The sequence below is a fragment of the Podarcis raffonei genome, chromosome 13 (genome assembly GCF_027172205.1).
Source record: "Podarcis raffonei isolate rPodRaf1 chromosome 13, rPodRaf1.pri, whole genome shotgun sequence".
In the NCBI taxonomy this organism is placed as follows: domain Eukaryota; kingdom Metazoa; phylum Chordata; class Lepidosauria; order Squamata; family Lacertidae; genus Podarcis; species Podarcis raffonei.
In genome coordinates this window covers 37,259,942-37,281,848 of record NC_070614.1, presented here as the reverse complement: position 1 = coordinate 37,281,848, position 21,907 = coordinate 37,259,942, and the positions used below count along the sequence as shown (strand labels likewise).

Genomic DNA, 21,907 nt, shown 5'->3' with positions numbered 1-21,907 from the left:
GTTTTGAGAGCTGCTTTAATCAGATTATTGTGGCGGACCAGGCCCCACTCCTGGTTGGGAGGCTTTTGCAGGGGCCTTCAGTACCTCCAGTCCAAGCCACTGCCACATACAGCAAACACGTTCTCAGAGCACCAACTAGTGTATATACAAGAGAGAGGTATTGGGAGACTGGAGGGAAACCTCAAGAAATTATTAGAGAGCCAGTGTGGTGTAGTGGTTAAGAGCAGTAGACTCGTAATCTTGTGAACTGGGTTCGCATCTCCGCTCCTCCACATGCAGCTGCTGGGTGACCTTGGGCTAGTCACACTTCTCTGAAGTCTCTCAGCCCCACTCACCTCACAGAGTGTTTGTTGTGGGGGAGGAAGGGAAAGGAGAATGTTAGCCGCTTTGAGACTCCTTCGGGTAGTGATAAAGCGGGATATCAAATCCAAACTCTTCTTCTTCAAATCCAAATTATTGGGATGCAGGGGAACTGTGGCGGGGCGGGTTCTAAAAGTGCCCCAACAGTGGGCATGAAATGATGACTGACAGTGGGGGGATGGGGTGGCATAGTTGGGGGGAAAGAACTGGGGTATCCTTGAAAGGGGCCTGAGAGGCTGGCTGGAACCCTGGAACAGGAGGGTTCCAACCATGCAACGTTTTCTCGCAGGTCCCTCTTGTATTTCCTAAGGCAGATCCATTTGCTAGAAATGGGAGTACTTGGCATGGCCAGAGACTTTTAAAAATATGCCAGCGAAAAACCTGAAAGTGTCTTTTTGGCCACTGAGTGGAAGTGGGCTAGGTGGGTGTTCAGTCTGATGTGTGCAGCAGGGGCAGCTGGTGCTTTGTGGTTTCCCGCGAGTGCAGGTGTGGGATTTTATTTTTATTGATGGAGAAGGGGGTTCCCCCTGCAGATATAAGATTGCTGGTACTTGGGAAGAGAGAGAAAGAGGTAGAGGTTGAAAGTGAGCTGTTTGTGGCCTGTGGGATGGGGTGCTTGAGGACCAGGAGTCCGGGGGGCTACTCGGGGGGCAATACTAGGTTGGGGCCGAGGCTGCTGGGAACCTGGACACAGATTGCAGCACGGCTCGGCCTGAGCCTGCCTGAGTGGGACGGGGAAGCCTGGCCACTGAGCCAAAGGCTTCCTGCGAAGGGAGGCGATGCGGAATGTGTTACTGAAAGGGCTGCAGTCCAAGCCTTCCTCAGCAGGGAAGCCGATGCAAACTTCTCAAAGCTCAGCAACTTCCTGACCAGCTTTCAATGCTCCGTTCTGCCAAGGCAGCTTTCCAGGCCTGCTCACCTGCCATGAACTCTGCTCTGAAAGCTTTCCAAGATTCCCCAGGGCGGATGCATTATGATGTGGCTCTTGACGGTCCTCCTCATTAAAAGCGTTGGCTGCTCTGCTTTGGAATGCCCAGTCAGCAAGAGCCGCCGGGGGGGGGGGAGAGGGGGAGCTCAGGGCAGCCTCATTTTGAGAGAGGCCCCCCAAGTGCATGGAGGTGGGGGGTGGCCCCTGGCATTTGTTGCAGCCCTGACACTTGCACACACCCCTCCCTGCCCCACATGCCATGTTGGACTTGGATGCTAAATATCCATATACACCCTTCCTTGTTGCAACCTTGAGTGAAGCGTTGCTTGTTAGCACTCCCAAGAATGTCATTATGCAGAGGAGAGAGGCCTCCATAGCTTGTCTGTTTAAGAGGAGCTGTTCCACAGTTCTGGCCAGATCTCTCTTGGGAATGTGGTGGGAAAGCTACGGAGCTGCATCCACCCAGCGGAGCCAAAATCCAGTCCTTTAACCTACTTCCATGCCAAGACTTTGGCCTGGAACATGCAAAGCAGTAACGAAACATCTCTTGAGCGTGTGCAGGGTGGCTTTCTCCCAGCAACCTTGGTGACATGCAAATCTTTTTGAGTTGAGGATTCCAGGGAGTTGGGGGTTTTGACCTTCCCTCTAGTGCCTCTTGTTTGGGGAAATCAATACTGGGCACTTGCTTTAAATCTGTCTTCCTGTAGAGACAATCCCAGGAGGCCTGGCTCTCCCCTAGTTGGCTGCACAGCCCCCCAAACTCTGGCCGTGCCTCTGTTGCATAGGTGTTGTTCCTTCCCAAGGGAAATCAGGAGTTCTCCCAGCTCTCCTCTCCACCCTGCTGAGCCCTCTTTTCTTGATTTGGGACTCATAACATCCTTCATCTCCACCCTAGTCCTTCTCCTAGATCAGAGTTTCCCAAACTTGGGTCTTCAGCTTTTTAGGGGGCTACAACTCCATTCATCCCTAGCTAGCAGGACCAGTGGTCAGGGATTATGGAAATCAGCGTAGGAAGAGGGGTACTCGGGCCCCCGCACTGCCCGAAACGGCAACGTGGGGCTTGCATCCACCAGGTGGACTCCGTGGACAGCTCGCCACACTGCCCCCCTGGGCAGCTCACCCTCCCCCCCCCCCACCGCTCTAGGTACCGGAGCAGCTAGCTACACCCTGATGGGAATTGTAGTCCAAATACAACTGGAGGCCCAAGTCTGGGAAACCCTGTTCTAGATAATTGAGAGCCCCGTTCTCTCGCAGTGCTTGCTTGCTGCCCAAGGAGCTGTCAGGTTCTGTGCGAAGGATCCCCACATAGCCCTGCCTGGTTATTCCCTGCTTGTCCGCTCCTAACTCCATTGTCCCGAGTTTCTCAAGTTCCCTCCATCCATCCTGACTCCCCTTCCTTCCTCTTCTCCCCACTTCCTCTGTCTCTTTTCTCCTCCCCTCCCGCTCCCACCCCAACAGTTCTCTGGAGGCTCCAGCCGCACCATGGAGCCAGAGGACACGGCAGCTCCTGCCATCTGGAAGCAGAGCCTACGGAAGACCAGCAGCTTTGGGGTGCTTCAGGATGCAAAGCTGGAGGAGGAGGCAGCTGCCAAGGAGGGCAGTGGCATCAAGCGGTCGGCATCCAGCCCCAGGCTTGATACGGAGGAAAAGGTAAGCTGTGCCGTTGCAATACCCGAGTGAGTAACTTGGGGGGGGGCAGCATTTCAATTCAGCTTGGCAGCATTGGATTGGAGCAGAAGCAAGGATCTTTCCATTTGCTATGATGGGGCAGTGAGAAGAGGGTTGCACTTTAAGGCTCTGCTAGGTGCAATTAAGATTCATTCTGTTTCTTTCCACCAGTTGGCCTCCTAAGCAGTTTATGGTTTGGGTTGTTTTTCTTTTAAGGGTGAGATTAGATTTAAAACAGTGTCAAGTAAGATAAGGAGGAAACCAGCAACAGACAAAACAGTGCAGCAGACAGCAACTGAAAATTACCAAGCAGTCTCGGATTGTATCTCATCTGGCAGATTGGGAAAGCACGACAAGACTTACCCTAAAAATGGCAGAATATGTAACAGGCAGATGTTTGGGGAGGACATTTCAGCATCAGGACAGGGGTGGGGGCACCCAGAGCAGGGCAGCTGCCGACAACCTCAGTGCACACACAGGTGCATACAGGAGAATTTCTGTTTGTACATTGCATATCCCTAGCAACATCTTGTGATACAGGCAGGCTTGTGTGCATTCCATTTGCTTTCTCTCACTTGGAATTTAGCTTTTGGTGTTCATTTTCTTAATGTTTAAAAATAGGAAGCTGCTAGCCCTTAGGGCTGCACAGGTATTCTTGGAAGCATTTTGGAGAAACCACAGCTGGAGGAGGGCAGGTGGGTCTTCCAGGGATCCGAAGGCGGGGTCTTCTGCATAGGACACCCTGCCACTCCCCACCGCTAACAGAAGCAGTATTAAGTTATAGGAAGCAAGCAAATAAGTAGAAGCCATAACCCAGTGGTAGAGCATATGCGTTTGCGTGTGGAGAGTTCACTCTCTTAGCATCTCTGCTTGGATAAATGGATCTTGGGAAGCAGAGCTTGGAAAGTCCTCTGTCTTGAGGCCTTGGGAAGTCTCTGCCAATGAGAGGAGAAGATACGGACGAGAAGGACCAATGTCTTGGCTCATTGTAAAGCAGCCTCATTGGCTTACCTTTTGCCTCTTTTGGATATCATGGCATAGCATTTGAATTAACTTTGATGTGGGTAAAGATAGATTCTTCTAGTGCTCTGGTTTAACTCTTAAAGCTTGCAGGCAGCTTCAGAAATAGCCTCTGCACATGCTCAGAGGCGTTGGCTGTGGGATCGCCCACATAATGGCTGAGCACCTGTAAGCTGAGCGACTGTTTTCTCTGAACAAGTGCAGAATGCCTTTTTTGTCTCCTTCAGCCAGCCTAAATATTTCTGGAGTCTTAAACAGATACGGCTTCTCAGCTGGGGAGACAAACACACCTTGTATTGTAACTTAAACACCAGGGCAAAATTGAAAGGAGGCCAGAGAGTTCCAGAAGAGGGGAGGCTTTTTTCTGACCTTCTCCCCAGTTTCCATCTCAAGAATTAGCCGCCTTACGGGAAGAGAGCCTGCAGTTATGCAGGACCCCTCATTCCAGCTAGGTGGCTTCTCAAAAGGGGATTTCAAGGCGTGTGGGGTTCTGCCACGAGTGTAGCCTCTTCTTTGCCCTCTTCTTTTTCTTTCTCTCTCCCTCCTTCCTCCCCTCTCCTCCTGACCCCAACCCATCACTGCCTGTTACACCTGCAGCAAGACATCCGGGAGCTCTTACGGAAGTGGAACAAGAACCCCATTGGCCCAGGGTTAGCCAATAGGAGCACAGCTTCTGAGCCAGCGGGTGATGCGGTAGGAGCCTCTGCCCATTAGAGGGTGTGGCTGATTACCTTGCTTGCTTGCTAGACAGCTTGTTGCATTGGGGGGGGGGGTAGGCGTGTGGGGCTTAGTTTGAGAGCCATGGGTTTGTGCGGGATGGAATTCCCTTGGGCAGGGATCCCCCCTACCGGGGTCAATTGGGGACAATAAAAATCTTATCCGGAATGCCCTTTTCCATTCCGTCCTTTGGTGTGGTTTTCCTCTTAACTCTGCCCTCTGCCCTCGCTCCTTTGTTTCTTTGACCTTTCTCTTGTCTCGGCCACAGCTACTCGTAAGCGTCGCTGCCGTGTTAGGCATCGGGCTCAGTGCTGCTCTCTGGTAGAGCAGTGCCTCTGGTATCCGTCAAGAAAGTCATGAAGCATCGCTTAAGACAGCCAGAGCTTGTGGTATCTGGCCAAAAGCACAACCCAAGCTTCCCAGGTCGCCAGCTGGCCTCTGAGCTGCTCCCCCTCTTGGGCAGAACGTGAATTCACAGTGTTAACAGTAACAGCACACAGGGATTCCCCCTCATTCCCTCTCCCCCCCCTTTTTACAGAGCAAAGAGCCACGCCTGGCCCGCGTAACTCCGACCCCGACTCGGCGGATATTTGCCCTCCCAGACACGGAGCCCCATCGGGATCCCAGGCGAGCGTGAGTAATCAACCGGTGGCGAGCCAACGTGTAGCATTGACCGTTGTCAGGGAGACACTCCAGTGTGAAGCTCGCTGCACGACGGGATGGATCTTCCCTTCTGTTTCATCCTCACATGCTACCCTGGGCGTTAGAAAGAAATTTGATGAAAAGGAACGAGCTGAGTTGGTAGTAAGGCATTCTGCCCTTGACTCTGGAGGAGTGCAAGAGGAATACAGGCCACATTCCTTTTTGTATTCCTCTCTGCGCTCTGGAGACCGGAGCAATTTTGTGTAATCCCTTCCTGAACCGGGTCACCTTTGGACGTCATGGGGCTTCCTTCTCCCATCAGCCCCAGCCAGCGTGATGAGAAGCAGGGGATGATGGGAGTTGTAGTGCAGAGACCTCTGATGGGCTCTAGGTTGGGAGACATAAGATTAAACCATGGAAGCCTCGTTGCCAGGTTAGCTGGGATGAGCCTGGAGTTGGGTTCACCTGAGAGAGAAGTGTGGTATGAAGCAAGGCTCACTTGTAGAATCAAGACAGATAGGAGGGGAAGCAGGGGAAATTGCTGCTGCCTGGCCTTCTTGCAAGCTCCACTCACCTTATTGGTGGTTAAGAGCATGGGCCGCGTTCCTTGGGTACTCAGCTTCTCGGGCGGATGTGAATCTCTGTTGTCTGTTTTCAGCACGTCTCTCATCTTGCCTTTTCCTTATCTTGTTCTCATTCCCCTTTCACCATCTGTAATTTGGGGCTGCTGACAGTAGTGTCCAAAGTGACAAAAGGTCTGAAGTGGATTTTAAGGGTGCTTGGGTTATTTAATTATTTCATAGAACACTCTTCCTAAAGTTTATCACTGAGCACAAATGGTTGGCGGCGGGGGCAGCATAGACTTCGCAGGAGGAGTTCTGAGACTGAGTATCTTTAAATAGAAGTCGGGTTGCTTTGGGAATGTAGCTATGTCTTCCCTTACCCATAAGACAGGATTAATTCAAGATTTGCCTTGCTGCAGTGGTGGCGAATAAAATACTAACATTAAAAATAATTTGTGCATCAGGCATGCTGTATATAGCAATTTCAAAGGAGGACCAGCCAGTGAGGAAAAGCTTCTGTGGTCAATTCTAGGTGGTTTGTGGCTCATACAAGCAAGAGCCTGTGACGAGGGTGGGGGCTTAACTCACAAGTTTGGGAGACCCCTGGGTCAAAGCAGGAGTTCTAGGTAACCGTGGGGTTGTTGGGAGTGCAAGTGAAAGGCCTTTTCAGGGACCTCCTCCGAACACACTCTCTTCCACGTGCTGTCTCTCTTTCTCCCTCTCTCCTTTCTCTCCTCCCTCCCTCCCCGCAGAAACTTAGAAGGTGGCCTTCAGATGAAGATAGACACAGCCCTTGCCCCACACCAGCCCCCTTCTTCCACTGCCATCAGCTCTGGCATGGATCCCCGGGACCGCCGAAGGTGAGGGTTGGTGGGGCCCGGGGCAGGCAGACTACGGAAAGCATTTAGGGTCACGATAGACGGGCTCGTCTCTGTATCCAAGGAGAGGGGTTTCCTTGTTGATGTGGCATCCGCCGGTTCTCTGCTGCTTCTCTTGTTTCTATATAATCTTTCCTTTTCTGTTGACTCTTCATCACTGTTACAATGGCAGCCACATCTTGGTGCCCGGCGGGGGGGGGGGGTAGGGCGGAGCAGTGCTTGCTCACCAGCTGCTTTTGCTGCTTCGGTTGTTGTAGAGTTGGAAGGGGGCTGAGGGTCATCTAGTCCAACCCCCTACAGTACAGGAATCTCAACACATGCCCCCCCATCCAATTTGAAACCATACCAGTCCCTGATTCTTGCAAACATGGTAGCAGTGCATGGAGTGTTAGAGGAGGGGTAGTATCTCTGGTAGGGGACACGTCATGCTCCTTCGGGGGTAGTTTGTCCCCCTTTCGTCCCCGCCCTGCACTCTGCACTCACCGTGTGGCTCCTAGAAGCTAGGAGGGAGCTTATCTACGAGGCATCTGACCTGTCTCAGAGCATTCTGTGCCCAGTTGGGCAGGCTGAAGAGGGCATCAGAGGGAGGGCAGGCTTGCATTTTCCCACTCCACAGTCAAGAAGGTTGGGAGGAAACTACCAGGGTAGGCAAAGGGACATGCCTAGCATTGCAGTTGTATCTTGGAAGTTAAACGGAATCCGTTCGACTTCCAAAATGTTCGGAAACCAAGGCGTGGCTTCTGATTGTCTGCAGGAAGGTCCTGCAGCCAATCAGAAGCTGCGGGACCCGTTTCGGACGTTCCAAAGAACATTCACAAACCGGATCACTCACTTCCGGGTTTGCAGCATTCGGGAGCCAAAACGTCCGGGTACCAAGGCGTTCGGGATCCAAAGTACGACTGTATAAAAACATAGTAAAACATTAAACCTTAATCAGCTTCCCTATAAAGGGCTGCCTTCAGAGGTTTCCTAAACGTTATGTTAGTTACCCATCTCCTTAACATCTGATGAGAGGGCGTTCCCCAGGGTGGGTGCCACTACCGAGAAGGCCCTCTGCCTGGTTGCATAGTGCTTCCTTCCCATTACTGAAGCAACCAGCCAGGGCGCAGGCTCTGAGGTGGTTGGCAAGTAAGAAAGGGGAGGCCCCTTGGAGCAACGGAAGGGGCACGAAGAGAAAGCCTTGTAAATAGTGCCCAAACCCTCCGTTCCTCTGCCAGGTCGTACCAGACGCCCGTGCGGGACGAAGAGTCAGAGTCCCAGAGGAAGGCCCGTTCGAGGCTCATGAGGCAGTCCAGGCGTTCCACGCAGGTAGGTGTTGGTGCAGGTCATGGTGGTTCAAGCGTGGAGGTACCACTAAGCAGACCGGAAGAGGGGAGTGTCAGGCATAAGGGAATGTGCTTGTCTGGCCCAAGAGACTTAGCAAAGGAACTCTTTCTCTGTTGTGCCAGCATCAGCCTCTAGGTGGCAGGGTGGTTCTCTGTTTGGCGCATGGTTTTCATGTGCCTTTCCTTCTCTTTTCGCTTCAAGGGTGTCACCCTCACGGATCTGAAGGAGGCTGAGAAGACCATGGGCCGGGCTGGGGACTCCAGAGCAGTCCCGGAGCAGCGAAATAAGGAGGACGAGAAGCATGACAGAGATGGAGAGCAGCAGTCCCAGGAGACTACGGTAGAGATGGCAGGAGGCACAGGGGCTCTGGTGGGGTGGAGGACGTGGCAGCCAAGCCAATGGAGGAACTTCTGGCTTGCTCAGAGGGAACCATAATAGGTGAATCTATTCCGAGGCTATTGCTCTGATCTTGGGTGATTAGAATTGTTACCTGCCTTTTCAGGATACAGATCTTCCCAATACAGGTAAAATCAGGCTAGGTCATGGCAGGCATTGTGTGTGGTATCCACTTCCAACCTTCGTGACAGGTGCTGGGTTATTTGTATCCATCAGACTGCACAGTGTGGGTTCCTTTTCTGCACTGGGTTGGGGGAGAGCCTGCTGTGTTTTTGCACATCTCATGGTGCAGTGGCGCCCATCACCCAGTCTGTTTCACTCATTCCTTGCTTTCGTTTGGCCCTCCGCAAATTGCTGCCCTGTTCCCTTGAGCCAGCGTGCAGCCTGTGTGTAATCTATCTCCCTTCTTGCTTTTTCCCTGATCCTAACCCTGCTGCCTCATGCAGGACTCTTCTAGAAGATTCCGGCTTCCGAGTTCAGAAGGTTCTTCGGTTTATACTGTGAATCCGTTAGTGGTGAATTCGCAGCCCAGAAAAGGTAACAACTTTTGCACCCTCTTTCCCTTTCTGTTTTTCAACTCCCTCATTTGGCATGTTTAGCTTTGGGCCTGTAGGAACTTCTGTACTACTGCAACTTTCTTTTAAACCTTCCACAATCTCTCCTGAGCTCCACTGCTGATATTGTGACATATTCAGTTGCATCTCATGTCTTTTTCTGCATGTGTTTTTCTGTCCGTGCTGCAGTCTCAGAAGCCGAGGATACAAGCTCAGAGGCAGATTCGGATCTACGGAACAGACTCGCCATCAGGGACCGCAGGAAAGGCCGACGGATCGTCTCCGGACTAGGAGGGAACTCGGAGGTGAATACAGCAGCGGACTTGGTCAGGGCTGTTGCACTGAAAGGAGGGCAGAGTTTCAGGACCATCTGTATGAGGCTCAGTCCCGTTCTGTTGCTGAGAACGCGGCAGCTGCCTTGTACAAGCACCCAAGTTGTCTGCACAGGGAATGTAGGGGAGACCTTAAACCCCCCAACTTCTCTCTCCCCCCACTTTAGGGTGAAGATGATGAAGACAGTGAGCAAGTCAACAATGAAGATCCATCAGGACATGGCAGGTAGATTCCTCTTTGGGATCCAGCACTTCAAGCTGGGTTGTGGAGAAGGGGGTAGGTTGACTCACGAGTTGCTGCCTGCCTGCCTACTAATGCTTCTTAGTACTCATGCCATACATATTGTAAGGTAAAGGTAAAGGGACCCCTGACCATTAGGTCCAGTCGTGACCGACTCTGGGGTTGCGGCGCTCATCTCGCTTTATTGGCCAAGGGAGCCAGTGTACAGCTTCCGGGTTATGTGGCCAGCATGACTAAGCCGCTGCTGGCAAACCAGAGCAGCGCACGGAAACGCCGTTTACCTTCCCCCCAGAGCGGTACCTATTTATCTACTTGTACTTTGATGTGCTTTTGAACTGATAGGCTGGCAGGAGCAGGGACCGAGCAATGGGAGCTCACCCCGTTGTGGGGATTCGAACCGCCGACCTTCTGATCGGCAAGTCCTAGGCTCTGTGGTTTAACCCACAGCGCCACCTGCGTCCCAATTCATATTGTAGAAAGACATTAATGCTGGCCTCAAGAGGATGGTGGGGTTTTTTAAACTGTGAACCCCAAAGATCCAATAGTCTTAATATGCAAAACTCGACACGTGGTTTTGCTAATGTGCCCAATCCTCGTGCCTTAACTTTCTGACCATTATTAAGATTATATACTGCCCACCTGGTTTGCACAGTGTGAGGAGCCACCCGAGGGGTGGCCTCCCATAATATTGGTCCCCCTTTTCTTTTTCAGCGAACACCTAAACAGCGTCCTGTCAAACCGGACAGCTCCCTACAGCTGCCAGAGACAGAACAGCAATTTGGGCTGCAAAGAGGAACCTGATCACTATTACAAGAAAGTTAGTTGTTTTGTTTATGTTTTCATTTCAGGCATTTATTCCCCACCCTCTAGCCAAAAAGGGTCTTGGAGCAACTTACATAAATCAGTACTAAGATTTCTTAAAAGGTCATGACACGCAAGGAAAAAGGAATGGGAGGGAGGAGGGAGCACAAGCGCACAAGTTCTATATCAACTCACATGATTGGAAGTTGGGGCTCCTGGGTTGAAGGGATATGGGTGGGAAAGGGATTCATAGGGATCTCAGTACCTTATTTTACCGTGTGTGTGTCTGTGACCCTAAGCTGTATGAAGATCTCGTGATCGAGAATGAAAAACTGAAGGAGCAGCTACAAGAAGCACAGCTACAGCTGACGCAGATCAAGCTGGAGCTGGAAAGAGTGACCCAGGTAAGGAACAGGGCAGAGCAGAAGCTTCTCGGTTGGGTGGCAGCTGGGACACAGTGGGGACATGAAGAGCAACAGGCAGCTCTGCGATAGATGTGGTGTGTTTTATATATACCTGGTTTCCATGCATACCTATTGAGATACAGCGTTATTGAGATAAGGGGCGTGTTGAATTTTCCAGCTTTCAAATCCCAACAATGAGGGGTGCTAAAAAGTTGTAACATGACCTGGGAATTCAAAAGACATTTTAATATAATTTAGTTTTGCTTGGTAAGTAAAATGTGTGTAAAATGCCATATAAATCATTAAAAATGATTGCCGAGTACTTAGAAGTTGTTGTTGTTGTTATCATTACTATTAATGTAGCATTACCTGACATTTTCAGAAGGTAAAATTTAAATCCTTTGGTTTCCTGAAAACAGTTTATGTGCTCCTTCATCCCGTGCCGCCCCCCGCCCCCATTTTTAGCACAGTCTTTGAAGAGGGTAGAATTTTCGTTTAAATACAGGCATCCGCAAACTCAGCCCTCCAGATGTTTTGAGACTACAACTCCCATTATCCCTAGCTAACAGGACCAGTGGTCAGGGATGATGGGAATTGTAGTCCCAAAAAATCTGGAGGGCCGAGTTTGGGGGTGCCTGATTTAACAGATAAACAAATCCCCTCTCCCCCTCAAAGGTTGGAGGCTTCATTGTGTTGCGTACCTTACGTTGTGTGTTTTGTTTCGTTGTTCACCCACAGAGGCAAGAGCGTTTCGCTGAGCGGCCGGCTCTCCTAGAGCTGGAGAGATTTGTAAGTACCTATTTTGGTCCTTCTTTTTCTTCCCTTGCTGAGTGTTAAGGATTCTGCTGCTTCAAACGAACTGAATTGCAAGACTTGTTTGATGCCTCCTGCTGGAGAAGCCTGGGAACGAACCCAGCTCTTTGATAGTGATAGGAAGGGAAACGAGATTAGAGTGAATCCCTCTGCTGCCCCCTGTGGGCCCGGAGGGGTTATCCTTTTGTTCTTTAGCAGGGTGGGGGTAGATGCAGTTGTACCCCAGGGGTTTCTGAGATTTTTACAAAGTACGCTTTGGTGTGTCGACCTTGGTCTTACCCAGTCAGATGCTTCTTATGATCTTAAGCAAGAGTGTATGTTCAGGATCACTTAAGAGTAGGCTAGTTACTGCTAACCTGTAAAGAGCTTCGTAAAGCTAACACACACACAATACAGATGGTACCTGACCCCGGTCAGACCGGCAAAAATGTATAAAAACTGCAGTGATGACGGCAACAATGGGGCAGGAACCTTTCTACATATGTGGTGAGAGTGCAGAGAGTGGGATTCTGGGAAAATATCTATAACGAACTGAAAAAGATGCTTCAATTTTCATTTGGGGGAAGAAACAGAATCCTTTCTCCTAGTTATCATGTCAGAGGAAATAAAAAGAACGGTCAGACCAATATTTATGTATGCAACTACGACGGCAAGGTTATTGATTGCCAAAAATTGGAAAAGTAGCAGTGTCCCAACTAAAACAGACTGGTTATCTAAAATGATGGAATACTTCCATATTGCCAAACTAACAGGGAGGATAAGAGGAGATATGGTACAAAAAGTGAATAAGGAGTGGGCTATCTTTAAGGAATACATCAACATTTATGTGGAAAAAGCAGAATTTTTAATAGATATTGAGTGAATCCAGAAAATGATTAGAGCAAAGGGAGAGTAAAGTCAATATAGAAGAAGAGATTAAATAAATAATGAAATGCGTTTAAGCTAGTTGGAAAAATAAAGTAGCATTACAAGAACGGCTGGAAGTCAAGTCACTTGGTGGGTGTCCATGTGGGGTAGGTGTGTAGGTATGTTGATATGTACAGTATAGGTAGGTATTATATAGAGTGATGTAGGTATGTTTTATGTTAGGAAAATAAGGTAGTCTGTTGTGTATGTGTATTATGTATATGTATGTGTTTTATATGTTAATAAATTTTATATTAAAAAATAAAAAATAACGCACACACCTAGGTGGCATTTTAGGACACACAAGACCGAAGTCAGCCCACTTCTGCCCTGAAGGGATTGGCTTTCCCTAAATACATTCTTGGAGTTCCCCTGCCCCTTTCCCATTATCCTCACCTTTGCCTCTTCTCCCTCCAGGAACGCCGAGCTTTGGAGAGGAAAGCAGCAGAGCTAGAGGAAGAATTGAAGGTAATTCCCACCTGGTTGGATCAGCCGTCAGGTCTCATCCTGGAGTTTGACGGAGAGAAGCTGTGGCTCAGTTGGGGAGGGTGGAGGATTTTACCAGGTGGTGCAGGTTTTGTCTTACTCGTCTTCTCTCTTGCAGGCTCTTTCGGATTTGAAGGCAGACAACCAGCGTCTCAAAGACGAAAACGCCGCTCTAATCCGTGTGATCAGCAAACTCTCCAAGTGACCGCCGCTGCCACCGCCCCCGACTCCTCCCCCCCCCCCCGGGGAGGGGAGATGCAGGGGCCTTATTCCGCACCCCACCTCCTTGTGTACCAGATCCTCAATCGGAACAGGAGACATAACGCAAGGCTAGGGATGGCCAACTCCCTCTTCACCACTCAAAACACTCCAAACGTGGGGGATTCTGAGCCTCAGCCAATCAGACACCCATCATCCATTGTTTTACACAGAGGGGCCAAGTTTTTCTCACCAGATGTGATGTCTCCAGCCCAATGTCCTCCCCATCCCCTCTCCCCACCCCACCCTCCCTCCTCCTCTCCAGAGACAGTATTTATTTTGTGGCTTCCTTTTAAAAGTGATGCTATTTGCTTGTTGCTTTTCCTTTAACGAACAAAGGGAGAGGGAATGACGGGAGCCAGTCTTTCTGGGGGCTCAAGAGGAGCGAGGGGGGCCTTGATGTCATTCTCCTGACAGCAGGCAAATAAGCGTTTGCTTTACAGGTTGGGAAGTTTTTTGAGGCTGTGGGCAAAGTTGAGTTGACAGGGGTTCCCTGTTAACCGGCAGGATATCTTGGGTCATCGGTGTTGCTCGTAGCTTTGGCCCCATAGCTCTGCAGCTCAGGAGCGCCGCTATCTCAAGGCTGCGTAAGGGAAATGGTGGCAGGACTCAGTCCAAGCACCCACTCACATCCTGCCAAAACAAACCAATGCATTTGACAATTGGGTTAGTTCTCCCAAGAGGGCAGCAGAGTTGAAGGTGGCAGCCAGGTTTTAGAGCCGAGGCTGGCAGCTGGTCTGGAAGTCGGAGAACTTGAGCAGACGAGTTTAAAAATGGGATGTGGTAGCCCTGGGTGTGTGGGTGTGTGTATGTGCATGTACGAGAGCGAGAAAGAGAAGCGCCTTAGCACTGTTTAATCAGCGGGGAATTGTGGGTAACGGTTGGGGGTTTTTTTATGGTCTTTTGGGGTTGGCTGCCACTCTCTAGAGCCAGACGGACAGGAGAGTTCTGCGGCGGCATTAATTTAGGAGCCGAGATAGTATTGCCTGTGAAGATGAGGCTATTAAGTGCCATAGCTTGGGGTTGGGGGAGACAGCTGCAGGGGTGGGGCTACATGGGGAGGGTCTAGATCTCTGCTCCTGTTCTTCACTTCCCTCAGCATCTCGATTTTTCAGGTGCGAGTGTGGCTTGGTCCCTTCTCGGAAACTCCAGCGTCCTATAGCGTCCAGCCTGGCTCTGAAGGATGCTTCTAGTGTTCCCTTGCCTGAACCTGAGGCCGAATCCCAGGGAAACGGTCTCATTCCCCTTCCCGCTGTCTGGACAGTGCCCCCCTCCCCACAGCCTTCTGCCAACGCCCAGTCCCGCTGTGAGGATCTCCTAGACGTCTATAACCCTGGGCTGTGCAATGGACAGCATTGGCCATACAAGTCCACATTTGTCATTGTCCCATTTGCCAGTTCCTCCACTCCTCCTCTTCCAGGACCTGTGCCTCCTTGACCTCTCGTATTCCGGTTTGTTGGATTCTGCCGCCGCCGCTTTCCTAGAGGATGCATTGGGGTGGGGGTGGGGGTGTCCATTTACACGGCTCTCCTCCATCCCTCTTCCTGCACGCACACAATCAAATATTTTCAATGTTAAAACTGAGGGCTAGAAGTACTTCCAAGTGAAACTGAGGGCTAGAAGTAATTCCAAGAGAAACGGGTCCAAAGTACTACCCTGAAAATCCTGTCTGTGTGTGTGTGTGTTGTTTTTTTCCTGCGCTATCATGAGCCAAGATTTCCTCCGCCAAAATAAATAAGTCCCTTCTTTTCTACCATGTCACCCCTTTCTCTTTTCTTCGCCCACCCCTTTTTATTTTTATTTTCTCTCTCTCTCTCCACCTGCCCTGATCTGTGAACTCCCCCTCCCCAAACATATCTGTACATAACAGAAGTATTTTCTATATGGTTGCATCGCCAAGAAAAAAAAAACAAGAAGAAAAAAATGCAGAAAAACTTAAATGTGCAATATCGCATGAGTATTTTTTTTCCAAAGAAGTCTCTATATTGTACTTGTTTATTCAGCAGCTCAGCTGCATATGTTTTAAAGAACAGGGAATTGAAATTACCGTGTTGAATATAATTAAAAATAAAAAAGATTGCTCCTTAGATGTGTTCATTTCTTTTAACATGTCAATGTACATGGTTTTGGTTTTGGTATAGTGCGGCCTTCCTCAACCTGCTGCTTTTCAAATGTTTGGATTACAATTCCATCAGCCCCAACCAGCACAATGGGAATTGTAGTCCAGAATTTCTGGAAGGCTGTTTTAGTGGATAATGCATGTTGGATTTGGTTATAATTCTTCCTTAAGTCCTAACCCTTCAAGCAGTCACTATCCACACATAGCCCACCTGGTAGAAAAGGGCTTGTTTAATCTGTTTTTAATGGATCGTTAACTTTACAGGGATTGTGGGTTCAACAAACCCAGATAGATGTGTCAATGACTCTTCACTGTGTTGGCTAAATAGAGCCAGCTCTATTCAAAAGACTAGATGTTGCTGGATCCCAGATGCTGTGGAGCAACAGTAATAGTAATAATAATAATTTATTATTTGTACCCTGACTAGTAGCGGAGGGCTGTTTCTTGTGCCCTGCCTCGGCTTTCCAGAGCCATCTGATGGCTGCTGTGCAAAACGGGATGCCGGACTAGATAGACCTTAGGTCTGATCCCTCTGTTTTTTTATTGATAAATGCATGGCTATACAAGGGGCTCCACATCAGAAGGCATAAATACAGGACCTTATAGCAGTTATTAGCACCAGTACCTGAATCAACACTTTATGCTCATGCAGGTGTGCTCTTTTGGAAAACCCTGGCTGAAACGGCCTGCCGACTTTGGAAAACCCAGGTGTCCTGGCTATGACCTAGAGCACCTGAGTCAGTTTGTGTTGGCTGGGCCTGTCTGCTCTCGCTTGCTCAGCTACACCTGTTTCCTCCTTTGCAGTTGGCCTTGTCCCTCTAAATCACAGTTCTTTCCAATTACAGGCTTCTTGCACAGATGGGGCTCAAGTCTCTTGTCTCATCCGGCCTCCTTGCTTTTGATCACTGCTCTCTGCCAAACTCAGACCAAAACGACGCTTCTGCTCACTGTGCCAAGACCTTTGCCACAAGATTGCGTAACTCTTGCTCCCGCACCCCCAGGACAAACAAAAGGTAGCTCTCCAGATTAGGTTCTTACGTCTGGGTGATTCAGGCTGTTCTTAAGCCTCCTTGGGCTAAAATTAGAGCTGGTCTCGGCCCCACCCTTCCTCCCCAGGCCAAACCTAACCTTCAGGAATGGTAAGGATGCTGTGGCAAGGTGTCACCCTTCGAGTAAGGGTGACCCATCGGATCTGGGCATCCCTCTAGGCAGGAAAGGCGGCCTCCTCTCTCTGGTCCGAGCTGTTCCTCTTTGGCACCACCTCATAGTCTTGGCTTCTTGGATGCGAAGGACTAGAGCCATGGTTCCCAACGTGAGGCACACGCCCCACAGGGGGGCAATTTGATTTTTAAGGGGGGCAATTCGAGAACCAGTTAACGGACCTTTTTGTATTCTAGGGGCTTCATATGCAGTATATAAATATATATTGTGACATACACATCTTTATTACATGTTTTGAAACTTCATTTGCCATTTTTTCATATCGCTTCGTTTCTTCTTAATTTCTTCGTGATTTCTTCCACAGTACTTCAACTGTCCTTTCCTTCTTCTCTTTCATGGGTGCCATGTTCTTTGGAAGCTTGTTTAAGACCAAGCTAATGGCCTTTTGGGACGCAGGTGGCGCTGTGGGTTAAACCACTGAGCCTCTTGGGCTTTCCAATCGGAAGGTTGGCGGTTCGAATCCCCACGACGGGGTTAGCTCCTGTTACTCTGTTCCAGCTCCTCCCCACCTAGCAGTTCGAAAGCACGTCAAAGTGCAAGTAGGTACCGCTCTGGCGGGAAAGTAAACGGCGTTTCTGTGCGCTGCTCTGGTTCGCCAGAAGCGGCTTAGTCATGCTGGCCACATAACCCAAAACGCTGGGTCCCTCGGCCTATAGAGCGAGATGAGCGCCGCAACCCCAGAGTCGTCCACAACTGGACCGAACAGTCAGGGGTCCCTTTACCTTTACCTAATAGCCTTTTGGGCTTCCTCCACATGAATAGGAGTTCACTTTTTGAATAATAAAGAATTATATGTCACCGGGGGCGGGGGGGGGTCAGGATTTTAGAGTTACTTAGGTGGGGCATGGCCAAAAAAGGGTTGGGAACCTCTGGACTAGAGGCAGGGTAGAGGTTTGGGGGTTGCCAACTTGCCCAGAGCCCTAATTTGTTTTCCACCTCTTTTCTAATACATTTGTTTTAGACCACCTTTGTGATCTGTGACATTAGAGCTCCCACTAATTTTTTTTGACAGCTTGGTGTATTTTTTATGCTTCCCCCAACTCTGGTAATAGGGTTGTTGTCCTTCCCGCCCCCCGCCCCGCCCCCCAATTCCGCATGCTTGGGTTTCTTCCTGTCTCAGGGTGGATCCCTCCCCTATGGCATGCTTTCATGATGTGGGAAAGCTGGCTGTCCTGTAACTCTGACAAGTTGCGTGTCAGGTTCATGGGAGCTGCATTTTTAAGGTATTAATCAGCATTAGTACATTAAAATGTATGGTGGTGTGTGTTTTTTTAAAAAAAGAACTTTATTGTTCTGCTTGTGTGTTTCCTGTGCTATAGCAACCCAGAGGCGTTAAAATGTACACAGCCAGTTTTGGAGGTTTATGAGGAAATGATTTCGCTCTGCAGCCCCACCTAGCAAGAGAGGCCTTGCTGCAGCCTTGCCTACTCAACTCCAGGGCCCCACAGACAGGGCTCCCATCTCCCAATAACAGGGGCTGCATCGCACTAGTCAGGGGAAGGAATTGTAATTTTTCTTGCCAGAGAGCATGCTTTGGATGCAGAAGGCCCTAGACTCAGTCCCTGCCTCTCAAAAGGAAGATCAGAAGATATCCAGGCTTTTAGATTTATGGCATCAACCTTTTTTAGGATTCCCTCTTGTTAAATATTAGACTGGCTGTTCATTTCTCAGCTCCTGTTCACAACCTTTCTCTCCCAACAAGCCTTTTAAGTAGAGATCATTCCCAGTCTGCATCTGTACTGGAATGGGTGTGTGTAGCTTTCCATGTTTCAATTATTTTATCGCTTATGTGTTTGCTGCTCCTTTGGGAGTTAGGGCAGGATGTGAGTAAGCAATACTAATGATCACCCTTAAAAAAAGAGAGACACCCCATAGCTGCTGCCTGTTAGAGTAGACATCACTGAACTAGATGGGCAAAGAGTGTGACCTGTTCTGAGGCAGCCTCAAGGATGTTGCGCTGTTACCTACAGTATAAAACATATCCCTACCCACTTCACTCACACCTGCGTCTCATTGACACATTTTACACATCACTTGGGAAGATAGGCAAACTAATACCAGTGTACTGGAAGAAGCAAAGATCACCAGTGTTGAAGTAATGATTCTTCAACTTCGTTGGACTGGTCATGTTGTGCGGATGCCTGGTTATCGTCTTCCAAAGCAACTACTCTATTCCTAACTTCAAAATGGAAAGCGTAATGCTGGTGATCAACAAAGGAGGTTTAAAGACTGTCTCAAGGCAAATCTAAAAAAATGTAGTACTGTATAAACACTGACAACTGGGAAACACTTTCCTGCAAGCACTCCAGTTGGAGAACAGCCTTTACCAAAGGTGTCATGGACTTTGAAGACACTCAAACTCAGGATGCAAGGGAGAAACGTGCTAAGAGGAAGGCATGCTTGGCAAATCCACACTGTGATCAACTCCCTCCTGGAAACCAATGTCCTCACTGTGGAAAGACGTGTGGATCCAGAATTGGCCTCCACAGTCACTTACGGACTCATTGTTAAAACCGTGTTTATGGATGACAATCTTACTTGGCTACGAGTGATTGCCAAAGAAGAAAACATCTCCCTGCCCACTTCATTCACGCCTGTGTCTCATTGACAGCGGGTAAGAGACCCTACTGTAAATGAGTACGGCAGGCTGGAAGTGGGAGCCTTGCAGTGTTGGGTAACAACTAAACAATGAGAGTGTGCGGTAGGAATGTCCTTTGATACTTTTTTTTTTTATAGCCTGCGTTGTATTGACACCTGAAACTGGCTGGGTGGGGACACACCTGAGCTGCTACTGTTCCTGCGTCGTTCTGGATCTTTTCAAAAGGAGAACAGAGAGCATTCTTTTCCTCTGTGAACACACACAGAGAATAATTTCCTTACTTTGGTGGGTAGGGTAGCTGCTTCAGGCAGCTGTCACTCAAATGTTTATATCCTGCTTTTTCTCTGCCGTTAAACTCAAGGGGGGGGGGCGTGTACAGGAGGCTCCCAGGCATCCCCCACTGGCCGAACCCGAACCCGTGTAGCTTCTGCCAGTGGCTGCCTCATGTACCCTCTGACCTTGGCCCTTCATTGGTCTGTTCTGATGGGTCATTTCTGAAGCACACAAGAGGAAGTTGCCGTACATAGGAGGTTGCTGTATACTGAGGCCATCTAGCTCAGCATTATCGACAACTGACTGGCGGGTGCTCTCTGGAGTTTTAGCAGCGCTGGATTAACCATTAAGCAAAATAAGCACGTGCTTAGGGCATCAAGAGAAGAGGGGCACCATAGACATTTTCCATTGCTGGATTTACCATGGACCATATGGTGCAGCTGAAAAAAAAGGCTCCAACTATAAATGAAAATAATAATAATAATAATAATAATAATAATAATAATAATAATAATGTGTTACCTCGGAAGTCGAACGAAATCTGTTCCGGAAGTCCATTTGACTTCCAAAACATTCGGAAACCAAGGTGCGGCTTCCAATTGGCTACACGAAGCTCCTGCAGCCAATCAGAAGCCCCAGATGTTGTGTCGGACGTTTGGGTTCCAAAGAATGTTTGCAAACCGGAACACTCACTTTCGAGTTTGTGGTGTTCCGGAGCCAAAACATTCCATTCGCAAGACGTTCGACTTCCAAGGTACAATTGTATACATTAATGATATACATTAATCTTGGGGATACAACAACGAAATGAGAATCTGGTAACTGGTAAACTGCCACTTGGTCCACTTGTAGGGGAACAGTTAGGATCACCCCAAAAACCCTAAAACTGTTCGTGAATCCCCCCCCCTACCAGGCCTCGAAACTGTTCAAAACTCCTTTTGTCTTCTAAAAATCCAAAACAGCTTTTCTCTGCTCTCCTCTGCTCTATCACAAGATGCTGTGGCAAAAGGCAAAATGTTACTTTTAAAGGCTAATGAATAGACTCTGTCAATGCCAAGAATACTCAGGCCTGAGAAACGAATCTTATCTCATTCAGTTGCAACATCTCTGGACATGCTGAACCGCTCTCATTACTAAGGCTCATGTGTTTGGGCACTAAGGCTCATGTGTTGGGGCACCAAATACTTTCTTAAGTGCTTAGGGCAGCTAAAGGTCTTAATCCAGCCCCGGGTTTTAGGCAGAGTCTATCCCAGCCCTGGGACGCAGGTGGTGCTGTGGGTTAAACCACAGAGCCTAGGACTTGCCGATCAGAAGGTCGGCGGTTCGAATTCCCGCGACGGAGTGAGCTCCCGTTGCTCGGTCTCTGCTCCTGCCCACCTAGCAGCTCAAAAGCACATCAAAGTGCAAGTAGATAAATAGGTACCACTCTGGCGGGAAGGAAAATGGTGTTTCCGTGCACTGCTCTAGTTCGCCAGAAGTGACTTAGTCATGCTGGCCACATGACCTGGAAGCTGTACGCCGGCTCCCTCGGCCAGTAAAGTGAGATGAGCGCCGCAACCCCAGAGTCGGTCACAACTGAATGTAATGGTCAGGGGTCCCTTTACCTTTACCTTATCCCAGCCCTAACTGGAAGTGGCAGGGATTGTGTTGTGTATTGAGTCAAAGGATTTTATATCTGTATTATTATTGTCTGTATTTGCATTAGGGTAAAGTAACTGCCTTTTGGTTCCAGAGGGTACAGCTACTATTGGTTCATTTAAGCTGCTGTATTTGGATCCTCTGTCTTATTGGTTTCCTCCAAAAGGCAGGACTGTGATTGCCTGATATTGTTCCCTCCAAAATGTATCCTTTCTAGCTAGTTCCCTGTCCCTATAAATGTAGCTCTCCCCTCCTCAGTTCTCAGTCTTGTTTGCTTTAATAAAGAAGTGTTACTACAGAACTGTCTCCAGCATATTATGTCAAGAGAGCTGAAATCACAAACCCCACGTCACAACAGATTGAAACTGGAACCTTCTACATGCAAAGCAAGTGTCCTGCAACTACCTTTAGGGATCACACACACACAAGCACAGCCAGTGTTGGAAATCAACACAGCCTGACACCCTTTTGATTACATGGCTAGCAGGTTAGCTGGATAACCATTCAGCACAGCTATTTGCCTCGTCATGCACACACAGAGCTCAATTTAAGTGAGCTCGGCCAAGACATGATGTGTTCATGCAGAGCAAATTGCTCCAGGCGCCTTGAACAAGCAAGAACCATCACATGCTATAGCAGACCAAAACAAAAAAGATAATAAAAGTCTATAAATGCAAATGGAAGTTTATTGCCTAGGTTTCGGGAAACACCTGTAAAGCGGCTTGAGTCAACGAGAGGACTGTACAAAGCTACCAGAAACCTAA

At 49.0% G+C, this 21,907-nt stretch overlaps 1 protein-coding gene across 4 annotated transcripts in view; it reads left to right on the top strand.

The window, feature by feature from the left end:
- Positions 1 to 15,380, top strand: part of PPP1R12C (protein phosphatase 1 regulatory subunit 12C) — a 39,161-nt gene extending 23,781 nt beyond the window's left edge. Inside the window, exons 10-23 of one of the 4 annotated variants that reach the window (XM_053361978.1) lie at positions 2,747 to 2,938; positions 4,574 to 4,669; positions 5,232 to 5,326; positions 6,651 to 6,758; positions 7,994 to 8,084; positions 8,304 to 8,441; positions 8,945 to 9,035; positions 9,242 to 9,357; positions 9,552 to 9,610; positions 10,337 to 10,442; positions 10,726 to 10,830; positions 11,569 to 11,619; positions 12,967 to 13,017; positions 13,154 to 15,380. In XM_053361978.1, the coding sequence (XP_053217953.1) occupies positions 2,747 to 2,938; positions 4,574 to 4,669; positions 5,232 to 5,326; positions 6,651 to 6,758; positions 7,994 to 8,084; positions 8,304 to 8,441; positions 8,945 to 9,035; positions 9,242 to 9,357; positions 9,552 to 9,610; positions 10,337 to 10,442; positions 10,726 to 10,830; positions 11,569 to 11,619; positions 12,967 to 13,017; positions 13,154 to 13,240 (1,386 nt within the window). In that variant the 3' untranslated portion in view covers positions 13,241 to 15,380. The remainder of the gene's footprint in view (positions 1 to 2,746; positions 2,939 to 4,573; positions 4,670 to 5,231; positions 5,327 to 6,650; positions 6,759 to 7,993; positions 8,085 to 8,303; positions 8,442 to 8,944; positions 9,036 to 9,241; positions 9,358 to 9,551; positions 9,611 to 10,336; positions 10,443 to 10,725; positions 10,831 to 11,568; positions 11,620 to 12,966; positions 13,018 to 13,153) is intronic. The other 3 variants (XM_053361980.1, XM_053361979.1, XM_053361981.1) reach the window with 3 other exon arrangements.
- The last annotated feature ends 6,527 nt before the right edge of the window (positions 15,381 to 21,907 follow it).